This window comes from Equus przewalskii, chromosome 14 (assembly GCF_037783145.1).
Source record: "Equus przewalskii isolate Varuska chromosome 14, EquPr2, whole genome shotgun sequence".
In the NCBI taxonomy this organism is placed as follows: domain Eukaryota; kingdom Metazoa; phylum Chordata; class Mammalia; order Perissodactyla; family Equidae; genus Equus; species Equus przewalskii.
The window spans coordinates 3,234,145-3,256,389 of record NC_091844.1 but is presented as its reverse complement, the minus strand read 5'-3'; the positions used below and the strand labels follow the sequence as shown (position 1 = coordinate 3,256,389).

The 22,245-nt window shown below is 40.8% G+C and overlaps 1 protein-coding gene across 10 annotated transcripts in view; it reads right to left on the bottom strand.

Moving 5' to 3' along the window:
• ST6GAL2 (ST6 beta-galactoside alpha-2,6-sialyltransferase 2) overlaps positions 1-22,245 on the bottom strand; it is a 72,790-nt gene that overhangs the window by 5,723 nt on the left and 44,822 nt on the right. For 9 of the 10 annotated variants that reach the window (XM_070573321.1, XM_070573314.1, XM_070573312.1 and 6 more), the window contains exons 3-5: positions 19,307-19,404; positions 17,801-17,902; positions 12,851-13,025 (exon numbers count right to left, since the gene is read on the bottom strand). In XM_070573321.1, the coding sequence (XP_070429422.1) occupies positions 12,851-13,025; positions 17,801-17,902; positions 19,307-19,404 (375 nt within the window). Of the gene's footprint in view, positions 1-5,919; positions 6,064-12,850; positions 13,026-17,800; positions 17,903-19,306; positions 19,405-22,245 lie in introns of all 10 variants that reach the window. The other variant, XR_011526273.1, reaches the window with a different exon arrangement.

Here is a 22,245-nt window from a genome sequence, read left to right as displayed (position 1 = left end):
AGGCAATATCTATCTGCGGAGGACGATCATATTTCTAATTAATCAACCCTGTTTGCATCATGAAAATCCCCACACCTAGAGAAAGTCCTGCATAAGGGACACTGGGAGAGAAAAGAGAAGGGATCCAGAGAGGCTGCCCAGGGAAGGGGAGGCCTCACGGCAGAGGGGCTGCCTGGTTGACCAGGGTGGAAGGGAGACAGGCAGGGGTGCTAGTCCAGAAACCACAGTGGCATCCTGTCTAGAAGACTTTAAAGATGTGACTTGAGAGCCAGGATGCATCGTTGTGGTTGAGAGTAAAACAGCTTCCTAACAAAAAGAAGGAGATTATTCAGCTTAAATTCTATGAAGTAAAGTTGTTCTCAAGAGTACTGTCAAAACTTCAAGTTACTGGTCAGTTCCTCTGCTTTTCCTCCCAGTTCTACCAATTTCATCCTCCTCTTCCACGGATGAAGCTACCGCCCAGCTGGGGTCCCTTCTTTGGGCTGGCTGAAAGTGACAGTGATTCAGGTGGAGCCAAGAGACAACAACCCAGGCCCAGGGCCTTCTTCCTGAAGTCCCCAAGGGGGCTGGCCCCAGCACCTAAGCATGAGCACAGGCAACAGAGAAGGCTCCCTCCTCTGATAAGCAATTACTGCTGCATAAACACTTCTCTTCTTCCTCATAAAATCATCTATAAGGAACTGACACGATGACTATGAAAGCTACGTGCCCAGGGAGGAGTAAATTCTCCTTGTATTCCCAGTCACTTTAAACCTCAAACAAACAGGAGCCCCTCTGATGTGTGTGTTCTCTCTTTCGAGTGTCACAGGGCCTGTGGCCGTGGAGCTGAGGATGGCTTCAGCATTTGCCAACCAGGGGCTGTGGAACAAGCTCTTGCATGTGGCCCCAGCAGTGGCTGCTCTCCCTGCCCTGGGCACGGCACCTGGCTGTGCCAGCTGTGCACGAGAAACCACAGCAAAGGACCCTAGACATCCTCCACATCCTGGACGTCACCCATTCGCATATTTATTGCAACAGTTTTCCTGCAGATGGCAGTGAAGAGGATTCGAGAGCAACTTTTGCACAAAGGCATCTTACAAACCAGCAGTGGAAGTGTACTCGGAAACCTCAGGTCTCTGCTACCTGGGCTGTACTGTGACACAACAACACAACTTCACCCGTGGGGACTGCGGTCAACTGTGTATGAGTTGTCACCTTTACAACTCTGGTTCTGAAAGCGGATGGCTTTCAAAAGTGAATGTTATACTTAAGAAATATGTTAGTCATGTTGCTGGCCCTCCTAAAAGCAATTCTCAAATTTCAGCATGAAAACCAAAGGCCTGGGCAGTTTGTTACAAGGCTGATTCCTGAGACCTGTCCCCATTACCAGAGATCTGGGTTCCACTGGTTTACACTGGGGTCCTGGAAATGGAATTTATCAACAATCCTAAACTTCTGTGGTGAAGGCCATTTAAAAAAATTCTGATCCATCACAGACCAATACTTGTGTGAAATACAGTAACGATGAATTACTAGAAAAATGATCACATATTTGGATGCCATGCTACGTCAAATTGCTAGAAAAGTTTCTAAATACTTTCAATTCTACAGTGATCTTGTTGTAGACCAATAACGAATGTTCCTGGACCTCTGCTGGCCTGCTGCCCATGCTGGTCCAACACACATATCCTTTGAACAACTCTGCTGGAGGGGATCCCCAGGCTGTCTCCTGAGCTGGACAGCTAATCTGGAGGTGAAGCCCCCACACCCAAGTAGGGAGAACCTTGGGCTGTCTCCCTAGAGGTCCTTGCTATTGTCTTGGGCTCCAAGAGCTACTAGATCCTTGAATCTGATTATTTTTTTCTAGAAAGTTCCCAAGAGATAATTTTTACTCTTGCTGCTAGTTAATTATTACATTTTAAATCACGTATTTGCTAAATATAGAGTACTGATTTTTGTCATAAGACTAGACAAAAAGTTATAGTTTCACTACATTTTAGCATTAGTACATTTTAGCATTTTCATATATAAATACTTTATATCTTAAAATAACTTCTGGAGCTTCAGCAATACACAAACCTGTCAGTAAGACAGTCCAAACTGAAGGCCAACAGAGGTTAAGAAAGTGTGGTTCTTATTTTGAGTTATCTCTATTAATTCCTCCCAACTTTTGCCTATCCAATACACATTCAGCAACAATGGATTCCCACCTCATTTCATACTCTCATATGAACTGGTGGCTTCCTGTAACTATGAGCCTTGGCTTAGAGCATCCAAAAATTTAAGGAATAGTAGAATCTGCTCTAAGTGTTTAAATGGCAGGCAGTTGCAGTACTGATACTGGAATTGGTATGGCAGCACCTTCAAAGGGAGGGGAAAAATTAATTTACAACTCACTGGGTACATGTGAAAGGTGGGAAAGGTCTATGGTACCAAAAGTGGAGAATATTTATTACTATTTTAAACTTTTTTCAGACAGCATGGTCAATTCATTTGGCATATGCATCTCTGCTTTTTAGTTTATTAAGGCCTATAGTTTATTAGAATTTATAATTTATGTGTAATAATACATAAATTTGAGTTTAGATTCAGATTCCGTCATATGATAAATACTGAAAATCTTTATTGTTAAATGTGGTTAAATCTACACAACAGTTTTCCTAGAGTTAACAGTACTTAGCAACACACAAAATCCCGAAGAGGAAATTTCTTCACGTTTTCCAAAAGGAACTGGGTAGACATCACTGCTGGAGTGACAACACAGCTCAGGCACTGATGAGAGTGGGTGTGTTTAGTAACAAAGGGTATGGGGGCAGATACTGCAGGGAGGCAGGGTTGGGACATCCAGAGCCTTCAAGGACTACTGGAGGCCTCTTTTTGATTAAATTCAACAGTTATTAAACTGGGTGCAGCGCTAACTACTGAGGAGTTAGAGAAAGTTTCTTGAAGGAAAAAAAAAGCAAATTAAAGAACTAACCTTTAAAAACTGGTGGCAAGCCCATAACCTACAATTCTTAGGTCAACTCGAAGAAAGTGTCTTAAATATTGTACGAGAAAAATATTTACGCACCACCACCAGCTTCTCTCCTGAAACGCTGTGATGCTGAGCCCTGTTATCCACAAATGAGGTAATACCAACACCACCAGGCTCTCCGACGTCCTCTGAATCACCAGCAGCAAGGTACCACGTGCAGATTCCCTAACCCATCCTCAGGTTTGACGAATCACTAGGAGGACGAACAGGACCCAGCGCACCTGGCTATGATGTATTACGGCTACAGGATACAAGTCAAAAACCAACAAAAGGGAAAGGGCCTCCTCGGGACGAAGTTCCAGAGAACCCTCCCAGAGAAGTCACACAGGATTTGCTTACTCCCCCTAGCAACACATGTGAAATGTTGCCAATCAGGGAAGCTTTTTAGAGACAGTGCTCAAGGTTTTTATTGAAAGCTGGTCATGTAGGCAGAATCTGCCTGGCACACACCAAAATTCCAGACTTCCAGAAGGAAATCGGTGCTCAGCACCAACCACACTGCTTGCACAGAGCAGATGAGACACAGCGAACCATTCTGATCAGTTAGTGAGGTGGGAACCCTCTGCGATCCAAGTTCCCAGATGTCAGCCAAGGGCCAACCTTGCCAGCAGTCAGGCCTGCCATGTTGAATCTCTTCTGCACAGACACCATATATGTATAATTCCACAGTATCATGTTACTTCGTAATCATTTCCCCATGCCAGACCCACATGAGGAATTCACATCTGGTTATGCTAAAAATGTTATTATTTTTTTCATTTCCTTTCTTAGGACTGCTCAGGATTACCTTAAAAAGCTAGAATACAAAGCTATTCAGTAAAGAATCTTTTAAAAGTCACTTAAGGAACTTTTATGTTAAATAAGTTTGTTTATAGACAACCAAAAAGTAACTGCTTTCATCACTAACAAAATTTTACCGTTCTCACCGTGGAGCTGGACTTTGGATAGACAAATCAATGTGTAGACACTTTTTAATGCATTTCTCTAAGCCAATCGAATGGGCATGTGGTCAGTTTTTTAAAAATCTTTAAACATAATTCAATTAATGTCAAGTTTCTTTGGCCAGTTTTATAAATGAGTCCATACTAGGGATTCATTTGAAGAAAAAAAGTGCAAATGTTTTCCAGGCAATTATGACTCAAGAGGAATTCATCTGACAAGCTGTATGTTTTTAAATATTGTATAACGCAATATAATTATCAAACCAATTAAAAAGCATTTCAATTGGTCTTAATAAAATGTCACATTACATGACTCAGCATAATAAGGAGTCTGAACACTTACTTGCTCCAAAATTTGGATAAAAAGCAAACTTCAACCTGTGTTCAGATTATCACAAATTCTAAATGAATGAGCTTTCCCCTATAAACTCTACTTTGCATATATAGATGTATTTGAGGTGTTTCCAGAGTCTGGTAGAGTTTAATCATTTAAACTTTACCTTAATTGTGATTACATTAAAATTATCTTGCTTTTCACCTGGAAAAATCCTTAAAGTAACATCCAAAATTATTATGAATAATAGAATTTTCTCCCTGATGAACACATCCTTTCAACATGTGGCAAATAAGCTATGGATATAAACAGAACAGTACGCAACTGACAGGAAAAATACTGGCTTCCATCAATTCCCGTGAACGCCTGGACACAGTTCATGTGTGAGGTGAATGAAGAATTTCTGAGAACTGTCAGCTGAAAGGCACATTTGTGAATGAATGGTGAGGGGAAGGCTAAGCATGGAAAAGACCAGCCTAATGGAAATCTAGCAGCTGTTTCGTGGTTTCTCTACAAATTTATCATACAATGGAAATTATGAGAACTGTACCTTAAGATTATTTAAAGAGCAAAAGTGACTTTTTAAGTGAGATTTCCAGAACATATGTGTAATATTTTATAAATATTAAAAGATGCTTTGGAAATCTAAATTTGATGTAATAAATAACAATAAAAATTTAAGCAGCATCCACCATATTACACAAGAGCATATAATGCAAGAATAAAATTTGAAGGCCAATTTTTAGCTCATTTATACTGCGTTATTTGATGGGAACACACAGTCAGGATTCATTATTTATAGCGAAATACAAAAGGTTGCACCTAATCAATATAATTGTGATACACTTTACACAATTGTAAATGTTGATGTTAAGTGGCTTATTATTTCCTATTGTGTTATTATTTTGTCTTAATCACGGATCATATATTGGAAAATAAGACCCCCCGAATGCAATATAAAATAGAAAACAAAGGAAGTTATGACTTGTTTTCAAGCATATTATTCTTGCACATACATTAAATAGCTTGAAATTATAGTGTTTGTATCCGAATTCCAGAAATATTACTTACTCTATAATCAGTAGTGGCTGCCTTATTTTTATTTAAAAAAAAACCTTTATGTTAAGTTATTCTAACTTTTTTAAGTTGGGGGAGGTGTTGCTGGATTCTACAACAAAAATATTGTTAACTGTAGATTATAAGCAAGTCCCATCTCTGGGCTGCTGGTCAGAACCCGTGTTACCAAGCCTGTCTGCCCGCCGGTGCTCAGCCTGAGCCATGGGTGGTGTCTCATGTCTCCTGCTGCACGTCGGTGGAGACCAATCCCGACATGCTTTATGATCCCAGGTCAGCTCGCTGACCTTCTATAAGAATATCTGTCTTTATGAGAGCAAAATGGAAACTGGGATTCCAAGTAAATTATTCCTTATCCTCAGTAAGGCTATGGTACAGTCAAAATGACTGCACAGCACCAAATTACAAGCTAAATCTCTAGTACCCAACTAGGAATGAAAGAGAGAAACACTCCTCAAACGTGAACAAGCAGCTCCCCAGTGGGCTGAGGGTACGGAACCTAATGAGACAAAAAGGTTGTTCCAAACAAACAAGTCCTTATGGATCATGTAAATTACCTTGATCCATGTGACTTCCTTTTAATTTTAAAAATACATGTGCGGTCCAAGAGGAGTAAGAATCTCTTTATTGCTTCTCTGGAGAAGAGGATGGTACATGTAATACATTTCCAATGTATCTACTAGTGTGCCTCTTTCTGTGAACTGTAAGGACAAATATGGACTCTGCTTAGAGATTCAAAGAAAACGCTGTATATCAACACTTACCAACAATCATCAAAACATCACACCCTTTGCTCAGCACTAATACTCTCGGGAACTTATTCTAAGCAAACGGTTGAAAGGAAAGAAAAGTCTACACAGTCACGTATAGAATAAACTACAGTATGAGGACATGTAGTGAATTATCAATAACATTGATAGTATCAAATAATTTGAAACAAACTGAATATTCAACAACTAAAGACAGGCATAAATTACGATATACCTATTTGATGTAATGATATGGTGTCTGTGATATCAAAGAAAACAAAACCCTATTTTCACCTTGGTTATGTATCTTAATGAAAGAATGGTCTTTTTATATTTGGGAACATCGTCTTAATTGACCTAGCATAAAGTTTTAGATGAGGTACATCACAAGAATAGTAAATAGTAAATATTAGCTTTTAAGTTGGGCACATGAGAATTCAAAGACAAGGATACCATCAATATCTTCGTTTTCTAGTTGAAAGAATTGATGTTTGGAGACATGAAGTAACTTGCTCAAGGTCACATATTCAGTTGACTGGTGGAGCCAAGATTTGATTCTGGTCTCCGCAGAGACCAAGCTCTTAACCAAAGTGAACATGCAAAGTGATACAGGAGGAGATGGGCATCCTGCTACATGTGAGACCAGCAAATTCAAAGGTGAGAGTCTATAAGGTGACATAAAGCACAAATTCCCACTCATTTTTTCATCCACTCAGTCATAAGCAAACATTTATTATGCACCTGATGTGTGGTGCCATGCACTGAAGGAGGCTCGCTCATTATAACAACATTAAGAATAAGTAAGCCTAGATGTGGTCAAGATTTGGAAGAGCAGAGAGTGAAACAAAATTAGGATGGCAGTACTAGGGGATGGGGGGTTATTTAGTGTTTTAAAAATTGTTTAAATATTTAGTTATAATGCTATTTTCCCTTTTTATAAGGCCAACAAAGGAGATTCTTCAAAAAAAAATGTTGTAAAGAAAGACACTCTTTTTCCTTAAGGTTTGGTGAAAGCTTTGGGCCAATATCTATGTCAGGATAAATAATACCTCTAAATCTCCTGAGACTTACATATGTTAATAAAATGAGATTTCTTTAAAAGTTAGTCAAGTTTTCACTGATTTCCACATAATGACCTTGTTACCGAAAGTCAAAATATATTTGCACAGTTATAATGTTTTGAAAAACAGTTATTAGTAATCAATGTGCAACTTCAGATTAGGTTTCAGGTTTAACTGCAGTAAATATTCTTCTGTTTAATAATGATTTTTCAAGTATTTTGTTTGGTAAAGTTGTCTGGTAATAACAGGGATTTAACATTAAAAAGGTAGAAAATGGTTTAAAGATATTCATTTAGGAATCTGAGAGGACTAACTTCAGTATACATCATAGATATTAAAAGTTTAATAAGCATCTTATTCATATTAAAGTAAGCTTGAAATGAAAGTATAGTTTAATTTATTTAATATTAAAATGTATTTATATCGTCAATATTATAATTGTGCACCTATGTTGTCCAATTCAGTTTTACTATAAAGAAAGCATAATAAATTATTAGCTTTGATAAATTCTTTATGTATGTGAATTTCAAACTTCTGAAATGTTTTTCCAATAATAAGATGAGTTTCAGTGAAGAAGCTCTTAATATTTGCTTTTTTCAATGCTAGGTCAACGTGTTCCTCAAATCCTACAACTTACTGCTCTTTCTCTGTAACCAGAAAAAGCAGTGCTATTATCTGCAGATAAAACAAAAATTTATTTAGTTGCAAACTAAGTGTTTGTGTCAAAATCTGATTTTACTAGGACATCTTGACCAAAAGAAAACTTCTCTATAGGAACTGATAGATCCCACAGAACCCAGGAAAAGGCACAGCCCAGTCCTCTCAGGCATCGTGATCGATGACAACGCTGACACAGAAGCATCTCTGGGCCCACTCTAACTAAAGAACGCTCAGAATGGTGCACTCAACAAAAACTGCTTCTAGACTTTTCTCCCCTTCAATATTTACTGCTTCCCTTTTCCCAACAGAAGATGTGTACGCGCACACACACACGCGCACACACACACACCCGCCACAGCTCCTATCCAACAAGGTGAGCCCACAAGATCTGTGTGCCATCAAGGAGCCTGCTGGTGCTGGGCTAGGGGTTGCTAATGAAGGTGCCAAAAGGATGCTATGCTTCCTGAAGTGAAGATGTTGGCTGAACCATCTGCCTGAATATCACTGAGAGGATGCTTTCCTGAAATTAATGAGAGTTGGGACATCGCTTGCTGGTACCCAAACTTTCACTCCACCGATCAGTATATCCAAGTCTCAAGATGATAGAACCAACCAAAGAAACAAAAATCCACTTTTAAGCAGGGCATTTACAGTCAGCTGTTATGTATCATTTCACAATAAGTTTTTAAGACATAAAAAATGATACCATTAGTAATGATGGGAGTACATTTTACAGCTATGTCTTCAAAGAAACAAAAAGAATAGTATATTTACAGTTAAGAATCTAACGCTGGAATATACGATTTAATGTTACAAAGTTTAAAAGGACAAAGATATAAATAAGCTGTATTTTCAGTAATATATTATTTTAACTAAGCATAAATAAAAATAATTATTCCAACTGTGTTTAAACATTGCCAACAAATAAGGGACTGAGGCAAAGTGAAGTCTTAGAAAGAATCCTGTGTTCCCTACCAAGTCAAATGCATATCACCTTGATGGCATATTTATTAATACAGAACCTGTGGACCAGATTTCTAAAGTTTCCTCCAACTTTAGGATTCTAAAAAGCAAGAAGAGCAGTTTTCAAAGTCATGTTTGTGACATCCTTGTGGCCTCCTGCACGCTCTCGCTCTTGGATCCCTCTCTCTGGGGAAGCCAGTTGCCTTGTTGTGAGGACACTCAAACAGCCCTATAGTGAGGTCCATGTGGTAAGGCCTCCAGCCAACAGCCAGGGAAGTGAGCCATCCTGGAAGCAGATCAGCCAGCCAGGGTCTAGACAGCTCAGCCGAAACCTCGTGAGACATCGAGCTGAATCATCCTGCCAATCTGCTCCCAGATTACAGACCCACAGAAACTGTGTGAGATAATAAATGCTTATTGTTCTTCTCAGTATCTAAGTTTGGGGGTAATTTGCTTCGCAGCACTATATAACTAATACACAAGCCCTCTGGAGGATTCTGATGCATGCTAAACTTTGAGAAGCACTGAGCCAGAACACTCATTCATTCATCAAGCAATTATTTTTTGTACCTACTATATGCCAGGCTAAGAGCAGGACCACAGTGATGAGCAAATACTTCTCAGCCTTCGATGCATCCTGTTCTTTTCCTCCACTGCAAATATCACGGTTTGCAATTACATTTTATCTGTGCACACACCTTCATGATCTCTGCCACCCACCACATTGCAAGTTCCAGGTGGGCAGGACCTTTGCCTGGTTTTCTCACCACCACCCCTCGGGGCACAGCCCTGTGCTTGGCACACAAGAGGTGCTCAATTAATATCCATGTTATCCATGTGGTGGATGACTTTTCCCTTCCATCTTCACTGCCTTCTTCCTAAAGGAAGAATTCAGGCCGCAGGAACACACCTCTGAATAGCACCAATAGCATTACCACTAAGGGGTTCAGGTGTGTTCCACTGGGACTCTAACTGCTGTTTGCTAAATTTCCATAAAAAAAAACATATTTTGTGTTCAAAACAGTCAACTTTTAGAGTCCCTCTACTTTATACATGCAGCTTCATAAATACATATAAGGGAAATGTATGCAGCAGGTTTAGAAATATGAGAAATTAAATGTGAGACTATTTTTCATGTATGGATGAGCATGTCAATAAAGAAAAGGGATTCGTCCTGCGTCACCTCCAGGTGGAGACCTGTGCTCATCAGGAAAGAACATCAGAGAAACTGCTGCAGTGGCTTCTGCAGTGGAGACTGTCCTCTGACCAGCGCACCTGGGAGAACCCTCGACTGCATCCACTGAGACGTCTAACCCCACTGCACGGCTCGACCGTGGGTTCTTTGGTACAGTAACTGACAGGAGAGGTCAGAGTCTGGAAATGATGACATGGTGCGACAACAGGTCAATAGCTTTCAGTATGACTTCAGAACACGAAGGGGCATTTGGAGAACACTTTTTGATAACAGAAATAAATGCTTATTGATTTTTAAAACGTCTTATGGCAGATAGATTGAGATGTGGATGACATCATTTTAGCGATGTTTAAGAACATCAGATAAATTATAAAACAGACTCTGTCTCAGCATATTTCTGAGCAAGATCAAAGAAGAGGTATAATGATTGCACAACATCAATGAACACCCGCAGGGTATTCATTCGGAGGGTGACTGGGTGCTCGCCTGGGTACAGCTCTCCCAGGCTGTATCTCCTGCCCATTGTAGTGAGGGGCTCAGACTTAAATATGGCAAGGGACAAGAGCAGCAAATAAATTCAATGATGTCAGGCCACGTCTTCTATCACACCTGTATCCCACCCACCGAGCACAGCCCGCCCAGTAGGACATAATGATCCCTCATCGACACGCTCTTTTTCTTTTGTGATTAGCAAAACCAAACAGTGCTGTCCTAGACAACTTTCTGAGACGACAGACATGTTCTGGCTGCACCACCCAATACAGGAGCCACCAAGGAGCACGTGGCTGCTGAGAACTTGAAATGGGGCTAGTGCGACTGAGGAATTGATGTTTCCCTCTGACTTAATCCTAATTAATTTAAATTTAAATAGCCACATATGGCTAATAGCTGCCATACCAGACAGGACAGTGCTGGAAAATAATAACAACTGCAAACTGGCCCACTAACTCATCTTTAGAAAGGTTTTATGATTTTGCCCATTTCTCATATGAGCATATTGAGGCTCACAGGATTAAGTGACTCACCCACAATCAGAAAGCTAGTAAACAGCAAAGAAGAATTCATACTCAGCCAATCCAACCTATGCTCCTGCAATGACATCAAACTACAATCTCCCTTCTTCATGTAAAAGAAGCTTTAAAGGCAACATCAGCCTACAAAAACTCCAAACTCTGAGTATAAGAGCTGTGACAGGAAGCTGACCACAGGTGGCATGACTTCTTTCGACACAAACACATAGGAAAACATTCTTCTCCAGCTAGGAGTGTCTAAGTTGAATCTTTCAAACAACATGTCGATAGTAAGTCTATCTGACAGCCCCCCACGGTGTTCTAAAACTTTTGCTCTAATCAAATATCAGCCACATGAATTCACGAGAAGGCAATAATATGAAAAAGACTTTATTAAACTTCTGCCACATCCTATTATGCTAAGCATTATTCTATCCCACTTAACCTTTGCTGACAAACAAGATTATAGTTTCTTTCCTAAACCAACAGGATCCTACAAAACTGCACAAAAGATAAAGAACCTAGGATTTCAAGTGATTTTGGAATAAAGAGTATCAATGGTATGACTTTAAAAGGGGGGTGCCTATGCTCAAGGAAAATAATATACAGAGTTGTATTGTAAATTTTGTCTTGAATTCTACGTAAAATATTTCACATTATCACAATATCAGAAACTCACTACAAAATCCGCAAGCCTCAGTTCAGATGCTTGTGTGCCTGGTAGCCATAACCAAACCAGTGTTACCTATGTAAGTTTCTCCTTCATTCACGGTGACCCACTGGGCACCCAAGTTAAGATGCAGGGTTGTAAATTAATTGAAATTAGGGTGGGGGAACATTACAGGTTTTTGTGGACAAAATTAACATCCTTTGGTTCTATTACAGTTTTCCTATTGCCAAAGGGATCTGAGATATTCCTTTAATAATATGCTACTTAGGTAAAATCAAAGAAATAATGGGGTGATAAGCCAAAACACAGGAAAGAAATGGGGTAAGATCACACACTTTGAGTATCAAAGCCTGGCTGCAAAAAAATATAAGCCAAGTGTGATGATCCTGTTACATAAAATCCACTTTTGGATTAAAGCTCAGGGACCCTGGTAGAGAAAGCTATACCAGGTCCTAGAATTAGTCTCGTCAAAGCCTGGACCTACTGTCTTGCAACATATGGCACTATACCATGGTCACCAGTTCAGCTCCTCAGTCTGGCACCACGTCAGCAATGTGCATGGGAGTGGGTGCCAGATCAAAGGCGGTCAAGGTGGGCTCTATGTGGCCTCCCCTTGAGTCTGTGTGCCCTTGACTGCTCTGACCCACAGAACACAGCACAAGTGACACTGTGCAAGTCTCTAGGCCTCGACCTTAAGAAACTGGCAGTTCTATTTCTTGTCTTTTGGAAAACTTACCAGGACCCCCCAGCTTCCATTTAAGAAGTCCAATTACTCTGAGACCACCACACAAAAGACCACGTGTGGGCACATGGTCAACAGCCCCAGCTGACCCAGCCTCCCAGTCATCCCTTCCAAGGGGCCAACCATGGGAGCAAAGTGACCTCCACCACCAAGTGACCCCCACTGATGCCTGCGGAACAGAAGGATCACCCAGCCAAGCCTGTCCTGACCCACAAAATCACGAGAAAAAATAAAGTAATTCTTGCTTTACACCTCTAAATTTGGGGGTCTGTTATGCTGCAAGAGATAATTGGAACAGTGTTCCTACTTTCTTCAGTTAATCTATTCTCCCTCTAAAACTATTAATTGTACTTGTTACATAACATGACTATATTTATTAAATATTAAGCTTAACCCTGCCTAACCACCTAACCATTCCAATTCTTAATATGTACCTACCAATGAAACCAGAAGATGGTGGGTTGGGCTGAATCTTCTCCTTAGTGTTCTCCTGGATAAAGTCCCAAAGCTGCCATATAAATTTAGGATGAAGGATGTAAAATGGCTGATTTGGGTTTCTCTGACGATGTTGAACATACGGGGTGAACAGGTTGTAATCTGGCTTCCTGTACCACTAAGAGAGAAAAAAAAATGAACACAATCAAGAACAGCGGGCCACACTGTGAAAAGAAAAGACAGCACCCAGGTGGGTGGGGAGCCGATGTAGAGGCTGAGAGGCCGAGGGGTGGACGGCGTGGCAAGGTAATGACTCATCATTTCTACAGCACCTCCTCACTGGATGAGGGAGCTGGGACTCTGGCCCTGAGAGACTGATGCTTATTCTTCAGTAAAACGAGGGAGATGGCCGGGCAGGGTCAGTAGACATCTCTGTAAAGGGCCGCATGGTAACCACGTTAGGCGTTCTGGGCCATACAGTCTCTGCTATAACTGCTGCACTCAACTCCGCCATGCTCTGCGAAAGTGGCCACACATAACGATACACGATGACCAGGCATAGCTGTGTTCCAATAAAACTTTATTTACAAATATAGGGCCAGATTTGGCCCATGGCTGTGGTTTGCTGACCTCTGGGCTCAGTCAGTCTACTTAAAGTATGTCTTCCAACTCTAATCTATAGTGACAGAAAGCATACTAGTTAGTGCCCAGGTCTGGGGTGAGGCTGGCAGGACTGAGCACAGGGTGCAGGGACTCTCTGGAGTGATGGAAACATTCCATATCTTAATTGTGGTGGTGGAAACATGACTATATAAAATTGCTAATACTCACAAAACGAACACTTACATTGACTGTACATAAATTATATGAAAAAATAAACAATAGGTTGATCTTTCAAAAAAAGTCTTCAGAAGCGTCGCAGGTGCCACCATGAATGGGATTTGGAAAAGGAGTGTGGGGGAGAGGCTTAGCTCATAGGGCTCTGAGGGGCCCACGATCCCTTCAAACAGACAAGGTGGATAAAAGGTGGGTATAGATTAAGATCCCAAGTAAGATTCCATGGTTGAATGAGTTCTACGGGCTTAAAAACTTTGAGAAGGACCGGGCCAGACCACCTTTCGTAAACTATGGTCTCAAGCCATGAGATAGCGGGAGGGAAGCAAGAGGACCGGGGGACTGTCAGTCAATTCTTTACCGCTCCTCCTCCAGGTCCTCATGTGACCGTATCGGAGCACAGGCCCCAGAGAAAGCAGTTTGTCACCTGGATTTCAGCACTGTTGCTGCCCAGAGCCACCGAGGTGGACAGCTCTGTGCTATGCACTTGGATGTAACCAACAGAGGAAAATAACAGGCCCCACAGCTAGAAGCTGTCAGCCTTTCCACAAACAGCAAGAAAGCTGTCAGACTTAAAACCAGAGGACCTCAGGCTAGGAAAGCAGCTGAAAAGTTCAAACATCCATTTGATGCCTGATTCTCAACAGGCTATACATATGAGAATGGACCAGAGAGCTGTCTCAAAAAACACACGTAGAGGCTATATGCTACACTTCTAGAAACGGGGCCCTGAGAGAGAATTCTGAAAAATACTCTCCAGGTGACTCTGATGTGCACTCTGGTTAAGAACCAGTTAGCAGTCATGCTAGGTATATGTCCAGCCTCAGTCTCAAAGAAGAACAGAGACAGAACGCTCCTTCCAGAGGGACCCATTCCACCTTGGGCAGCTCTCTTGGAAAGTTACCTCTCGGTGGAGCCAAGATCTGTTCCCCGACATTCATCCTAAGAAGGGTGCATTCTCTTGAGTCATAGCAGAAGTCGAAAGACACTCACTGGCACAGCTGATAGCATCTTTCATGAGGCTAAATGATCATCCATCTTTCCCAGCCCTCTTTAAAAAGCAGGTACACTGGCTTTTCTTCCAAGGTTTCACCAAAAGTAACTAGCTGCTTGTTCAGAAAGGCAATGATGTGCCAGAATGTCATGAATATAACTTGCTTATATTTTGATGGCTAGTAATAATCTTGTTTATGCTATACCATATATGATATATCATAAAAAGGCTTAGAGGCAGCAGCTAGAGTGGACACTTAAGAAAAGCCTGTAACACATGTCATTTAAATAATAATGAGCTCTGGATTCACAAAGTTTAGATTTCCTTGCCAAGCACTTCCAATATACAGGCATACCTCAGAGATATTGCAGGTTCAGTTCCAGATCACCACAATAAAGCAAATATTGCAATAAAGGGAGTCAATAAGTTCTTTGGTTTCCCAGTGCATATAAAAGTTATATTTACTGTATACGTATATCTTATGTTTAATACTGTAGTTGATTGAGTGTCAATAGCATTATGTCTAAAAAACAACGTACATACCTTAATTAAAAAATACTTTATTGCTAAAAAGTGCTGACCATCATCTGAGCCTTCAGCGAGTCATAACCTTTTTGCTGGTGGAGCCTCCTGCCTTGATGTTGATGGTGCTGACTGATCAGGGTGGTGGTTGCTGAAGGTGGGGGTGGCTGCGGCAAGTTCTTAACATAAGACAACAATGAGGTTTGCCACACTGATTGACTCTGCTTCATGAACAATTTCTCTGTAGCATGCGATGCTGTTTGACAGCATTTTACCCACAGAATTTCTTTCAAAATTGGAGTCAACCCTCTCAAACCCTGCTGCTGCTTTATCAACTAACTTTATGTAAATTCTAAATCCTTTGTTGTCATTTCAACAATCTTCACAGCATCTTCACCAAGAGTCGATTCCATCTCAGGAAACCACTTTCTTTGCTCACTCCTAAGAAGCAACTCCTTATCCGTTAGTTTTCTCATGAGATGGCAGCAATCCAGTCACATCTTCAGGCTCCACTTCGAATTCTAGTTCTCCTGCTGTTTCCACCACATCTGCAGTTACTTCCTCCACTGAAGTCTTGAACCCTCAAAGTCATCCATGAGGGTTGCAATCCACTTCTTCCAAATTTCTGTTAATGTTGATATTTTGACCTCTTTCCATAAAGCACAAATGTTCTTAATAGCATCTAGAATGGTGAAGCCGTTCCAGGAGGTTTTCAATTTACTTTTCTCAGAACCATCAGAGGAATCACTGTCTATGACAGCTATAACTTTATAAAATGTATTTCTTAAATAATAAGACTTGAAAGTTGAAACTACTCCTTGATCCATGGGCTGCAGAATGGATGTTGAGTTAGCAGGCATAAAAACAACATCAATCGCATTGTACATCTCCATCAGAGCTCTTGGTGACCAGGTGCATTGTCAATGAGCAGTAATATTTTGAACGGGATCCTTTTTTTTTCTGAGCAGTAGGTCTCAAGAGTGGGCTTAAAATATTTAGTAAACCACGTTGTAAACAGACGTGCTGTCATCCAGGCTTTGTTGTTCCATTTATAGAGCACAGGCAGAGTAGATTTGGCATAATTCTTAAGGGCCCTAGGATTTTTGGAATGGTAAATGAGCATTGGTTTCAAGTTAAAGTCACCTTCAGCATTACCCCTAACAAGAGACTCAGCCTGTTCTCTGAAGCTTTGAAGCCAGGCACTGACTTTTCCTCCTGAGCTATGAAAGTCCTAGCTGGCATCTCCTTCCAACATAAGGCTGTTTCATCGACACTGAAAATCTGTTGTTTAGTGGAGCCACCTTCACTGATTCTCTCAGCCAGATCTTCTGGATAACCTGGAGACATCAGCGCTTGCTGCTTCGCCTTGCACGTTTGTTATCGAGGTGGCTTCTTTCCTTCAACCTCATGAACCAACCTCTGCTAGCTTCAGACTTTCCTTCTGCAGCTTCCTCCCCTCTCCGTCTTCACAGAATCGAAGAGTTAGGGCCTTGGTCTGGATTAGGCTTTGGCTTAAGGGAAGGTTGTGGTGGTTTGATCTTCTATCCAGACCGCTAAAACTTTCTCCGTATCAGCAACAAGGCCGTTTCACTTTCTTTGTGTTCATTTGTTTCTTTTTGTTTCATTCGTGTGTTCACTGAAAACAGCACTTTTAATTTTCTTCAGAACTTTTCCTTTGCATTCATAACCTGGCTGTTTGACACAAGAGGCCTAGGTTTCGGCCTGTCTCGGCTCTCAACATGCCTTCCTCATGAAGCTTAAGCATTTCTAGCTTTTGATTTAAAGTGAGAGATGTGAGACTCTTCCTTTCACCTGAACACTTAGAGGCTGTTGTAGCGTTATTAATTGGCCTAATTTCAATATTGTTGTGTCTCAGGGAATAGGGAGGTTCAAGGAGAGGGACAGAGATGGAAAAATGGCCGGTCAGTGGAGCAGTCAGAGCAAACACAACATTTTATCAATTAAGTTGGGTGTCTCATATGGGCATGGTTCGTGGTGCTCCAAAACAATTACAACAGTAACATCAAAGGTCACTGACCACAGATCACCAAATATAGCAATAAAAAAGTTTGAAATATTTTGAGAATTACCAAAATGTGACACAGAAACAAGAAGTGAGCAAATGCTGTTGGAAAAATGGCTCCAGTAGACTTGCTTGACGCAGGGTTGCCACAAACCTTCAATTTGTAAAAAACTCAGTATCTGCGAGGCACAATCAAGTGAAGCACAATAAAGTGAAGAAGGCCTGTATCTCAAAAGGTCTTGTAACTGCCTGGAAGGTGACGCATCCGTATCACAAGGAAAAATTCTGAACTTAATCAGCCCAACCTCTAGTGTAACTAGGAATTTCTGAACATTTAGACGTTGCACAACTGTTTTTGTTTTAAAAATCCTTTAGAGCAAAAGCCCTTTTTCTTTAGATGGATAATGTTCACCAAGTATGCTACTGGAGCTGGGTACCACATGGCAGGAACACACATGTATTTAAGCGGCACCCACTATCAGTTTCATTCTGTCAAAGCTTGATCCCTGACTTGCTCCCACTATTAATCATTCAGCAGCACTGTCTGACCATCAGGGTAGAGGCCCAAAGAAACACTTACTAGGTTAAGATTTGCAGAGTAAGGAGCGGGGTCCCAGGCCACCAAAATGACATCTTTATACAATGAACTGTCAATGAAGTGATGGTTGGGGTTGGTCAGAATCTACAAATACACAGAAAAGTCATTTCAAAACAAGTGTTTGGTTCTCCAAAATTATATTTTAAAAACAGAGGAAAATTTCAAAAATGAATCATAGCAAGAAAAACAACATCCCTCAAACTTTATATTTCCCTCTAGGAGCGGGAGAGAGGCTGGAATTGCATGCTAAAGCACTCAAAGAAATGTTTGGGGAAATGAGGGGTTTTTTTTAATCTACCAGTTCTTACATTTTCACCAGCACTGTCCTCATCTCTAGTGGTATCGAATCAGCTCCTGGAAGCTGTAACTCCCCAGCTATTCTGGGCCCCCGGCCTCTCCCACCACAGCCTTCCCAGGTGATCTGGAGAGAGAGTAGCAGGCGGGGATGAACTGAGGCCCGAGGCACCTGCAGAGTGCCAGCCTCAGGACAGACAGCACAGGGAGCCAGCGGACCTGTGTCAGCCCCGGATGACTGTCTCCCTCTGTGGCCCTACCTGCTCTCAGATGAGTCCGTCAATCTCACCTGCCAATCATCTTTTTTTTAACAAGTTTGGGGAAAAAATAATGTATTAATTTTACTGAGTTTTAAGGTGTGATTTTTCAGTTTTTAAGATGCACTTTTTTCCTTCACATAATATTTCTGAAGTTAGGCTATATCTTACAGGTGGCATGTACTTTAATTTGATGGGGGTTATCTCCTCCTCTCTGAAACGCTATTAAAGGAATGGCAAATCTTACAATCAACAGCATCTATGAATTAAGGAAATATGGTAACTGTTTCTTACTTGCTGCAAGCTGCCTGGCTCTGGGTACCACACAGAAAGCTAATCTTTTGTTCTGCAACCAACTTATGATAAATCACACATTGCTTCGTTTTTTCTATATAGTTTGAAACTCTAGAAATTGTTGTGGTTTATTTTGAGAATAATTCTGCTATAAATTTGGTAAACATTCTTATTAAAGAAAAGAGATATTTTCATTTTCAATTAAACAATCCATTTTCATTTTTTAAATTTTCAAATAACAGACTCAGGTTTCCAAGCTACCCTACTGGCACTTGCATTCTGTCCCTTTGCTTTTCTACCCTTCATCCCTTGCATTTCTGTCATGATTTCTTCTAAGTTTAACTGTTTTTCCCTCAGTTCTCAAAATGCAACATGCTAAGTCTATGATTATATACATACATATATATATTTTTGTATCTACTTTGATCTTTTCTTTTGATCTTATTTACTCATTTCTTCCTATTCATGTCACACACAAATTCCCATTTCTCTACATTTTTCCACATTAATTCTTTATAATTACAAGACCCAGAGAAATAAGGTAGATTGTGGTCATGGATAACTAGGTAATTTCTCTTCACTTATCCAACTAAATGACTTACCTATAAAAAGCACATCTGTGAAAACACTCCATCCGCCTTACCTGGGAATTAATGATGCGCACGGTGGTTTTATTTCCAACATCCTTCTCATAGCCACGTGTAGGAGCAGAGTTAAATCTCAAAACTGCATCATGAGAATCTAAGGGCACATAAGTGACAAACTTACTTTGTTTTTTTCTCTGTAGAATCAACAAAATCTAGGAAAAAAGACTGTTAAAGCAAATCTTTCAATACCTGAAACCAATCAGATGCCACTCCTAGAGTTAAGATACTCATAACCAGTCTACTGCCTATGTAGAACGAGATCTTAGCTAGGGGGCAAATCAAGATGGGAACATACAAATCCATTACAAGTGGTCCCATCTCATCTAAGTTATATTTAGATACTTATGTGTTCACATTCTTTAAAGGTGACATGCTTTATGCAGCCATTCTCCTAAAGATTCCAAAACATTTTGAAGATGGACTCTGTAGGAGCAGGTAAGGATGCCATAAACAGGGGCTGCTCGTCTGCAGTTTGTTATTGCTTGTAGAGCATGGAGGCTGCTCAAGGTGCCTCTAAGGCTGCTGCCTGCACTAAGATCAAGTGTGACTCTCATACAGTGACAGCCACAACCTTCAACGCAACTTTATCACTTTCGGGTGTTGGTTTGTGCTTAAAAAAGAAAACCAGCCCTGATTTCTGTGCATCTTTACATATTGTTGACGATGCCAAGACCCATGTGAGAGCAATCTTAGAACATTCTGCATTCCCAGCAGAATTCCCAGTCTGACTTATTGCCGCAGCCCTGGAGGATGGGAGAGACCACTAACAGTACGGCTACCAAGGCTCCTTATATTCTGCAGAGGCACACTTTGTTCACCAAGCTTCAACTACAACATAAATCTATGTCTCTCTTCATTCAACTTGACAGTCAGACTTTCCCAAGTTCTCTGAGGTCCCAGGGAAAGCAAGGCTCCCATTTCATGGAGGCTGACAAGGAGATGAGCATGAGGTGGAGAAAGATGGGCTCACTTGATTAAGGAATGGGAATGGAAGACATGCTCCCTTTCCACAAAGCAGTCTATACGCACACATGTCTTGAAATTTCCCGAGCCAGCTAATGTGTTTCCCAGAAACCAGCCTGAAAGCAGAGTTAATCAGCAATAAGGAAATTTTTATGGGCTACCTTTAGCTTCAAAAATTCCACGCACATTTCAAGTTTAACTTGGGGCAATGACAATGCCTGTTTGTGTGAGTGAGAGGCGAGAGACGAGATTATGTTTCTTATTTGCCAAAGAGCCTGTGGATACACCCTGCATTCACCACGACCACGTCCCACACAAGTCCCTATAGCAGCTCGCCTCCTTCACTTGCGTCCTGCTAGCCCCTCCTGAGCGGACTCCTTGGGAGAGAGCTCCCCACCCTCTAAGTAGTGGAAACTCTGCACGAGCGCCACCATTAACGCCACGTCACAAAAGATAACTTTTCTGACAAGCCCTGAACTCAGAATTCAGATTCCAGTTTTGACTATCAAAATCAATACACTTTCGGAACACAAAGAATGCATAAAGGGTTCCTGGCTACATCATCAAAAAACCCCATAATGTTCTTTTAGAGGAAATTTTGCTATGAGCTGCCACCTGTTTCAGTAAATAAAGCACTGCCACACAGACACACTCATTTGTGAGTCTATTGTCTGTAAGGGCGGACTTGGGTTGTGACAGACACACTGTCTGACAGACCCTACAATATTTACTATTTGGCTCTTAACAAAACAAAAAGGCTTGCTAGTCTCTAGATTGTAGGTGATCTACGCTTTGCATAAATGATGCCAAAAACCCTGAACACTTTCGATTTTCTTTACTTCACAATTTAAGCACTTGCTCACCCCTTTTTGGTAATGAATTGCTTTATTATCTATTTTTATTGAATAGTGTTTTGTCATAAAAATTCAAATGACATTTGAGCCAGAAAAATTAGATTATTCAGAGCAGTGGCTCTCACTTTTCGGTCTCAGGACCTCTTTATACTCTCAAAAATTACTGACAACCTGAAGACCTTCTGTTTATTTGGAATACAATTTTCAATATATACCGTATCAGAAAGCACAGTAGAAAACTTTAAAATGTTTATTAATTTAAAATAACATGTTTATGAAAACTAACTGCATTTTCAAAAAAATAGTGAGAAGACTGGCAATGTTTTAAATGTTTTCAAATGTCTGGGCCGTCCAGCTTCTGAGAGGACAGCTGGCTTCTCGGACCTGCTCCGACATTCAAGCTGCTGCACGACGTCACTTTAGCTGAAGCCTGCGAAGGCGCAGACGGATCGCTGAGAACGGGAAGAATACTGTCAGTCTTCCCAGGTTACTGGGAAGATTCTTCCTTGATACTTCATCAAAACTTGACAAGTGCTGGCTGCTTAAGAGTTAGTTGCAAGGTGGAATGTGAAATAATATCAATGAAATTTCATGCTCTGTTACACTAAAATCTATTAGTTTATCTTGCTCTTATAATGGATGATTCACACGTGCATAATTTTATCACATCATGCAATGATCGTTTAGAACTATTAGTTCAATAAGTTACTCAGATCTTTCAAATACCGATGTATTTCATTATAGACTATCCAAAAAAATCACACTAGTTAATATCACTACGGATCTCATCAGTTTTTAAGCATGAGCAGCTTCCAAACTCATGGTTGAAAGCTTGAATTTTGTCACTGGCAACAAATACTGCCAGTTATTTTCCTAAAAGTGACAGCCTCACTTAATTCCTTTTTGAGAAAATATCTGCCAAATACCCAAATATGAATAAAGTATGACTGTCTGCCATTTGTTTCGAGTAAAAATTGTGTTTCATGACAAAGTGGCTAGTTCTGCTCACAAGTCAGTCACACTGTGCCTTCCACTGCACCAACGGTGGCATGCAGAAGTGCATTTCACAGTATCGCCCTACTTGCCTCAAAAACACGCGTACTCAAAGGCTGAGATTC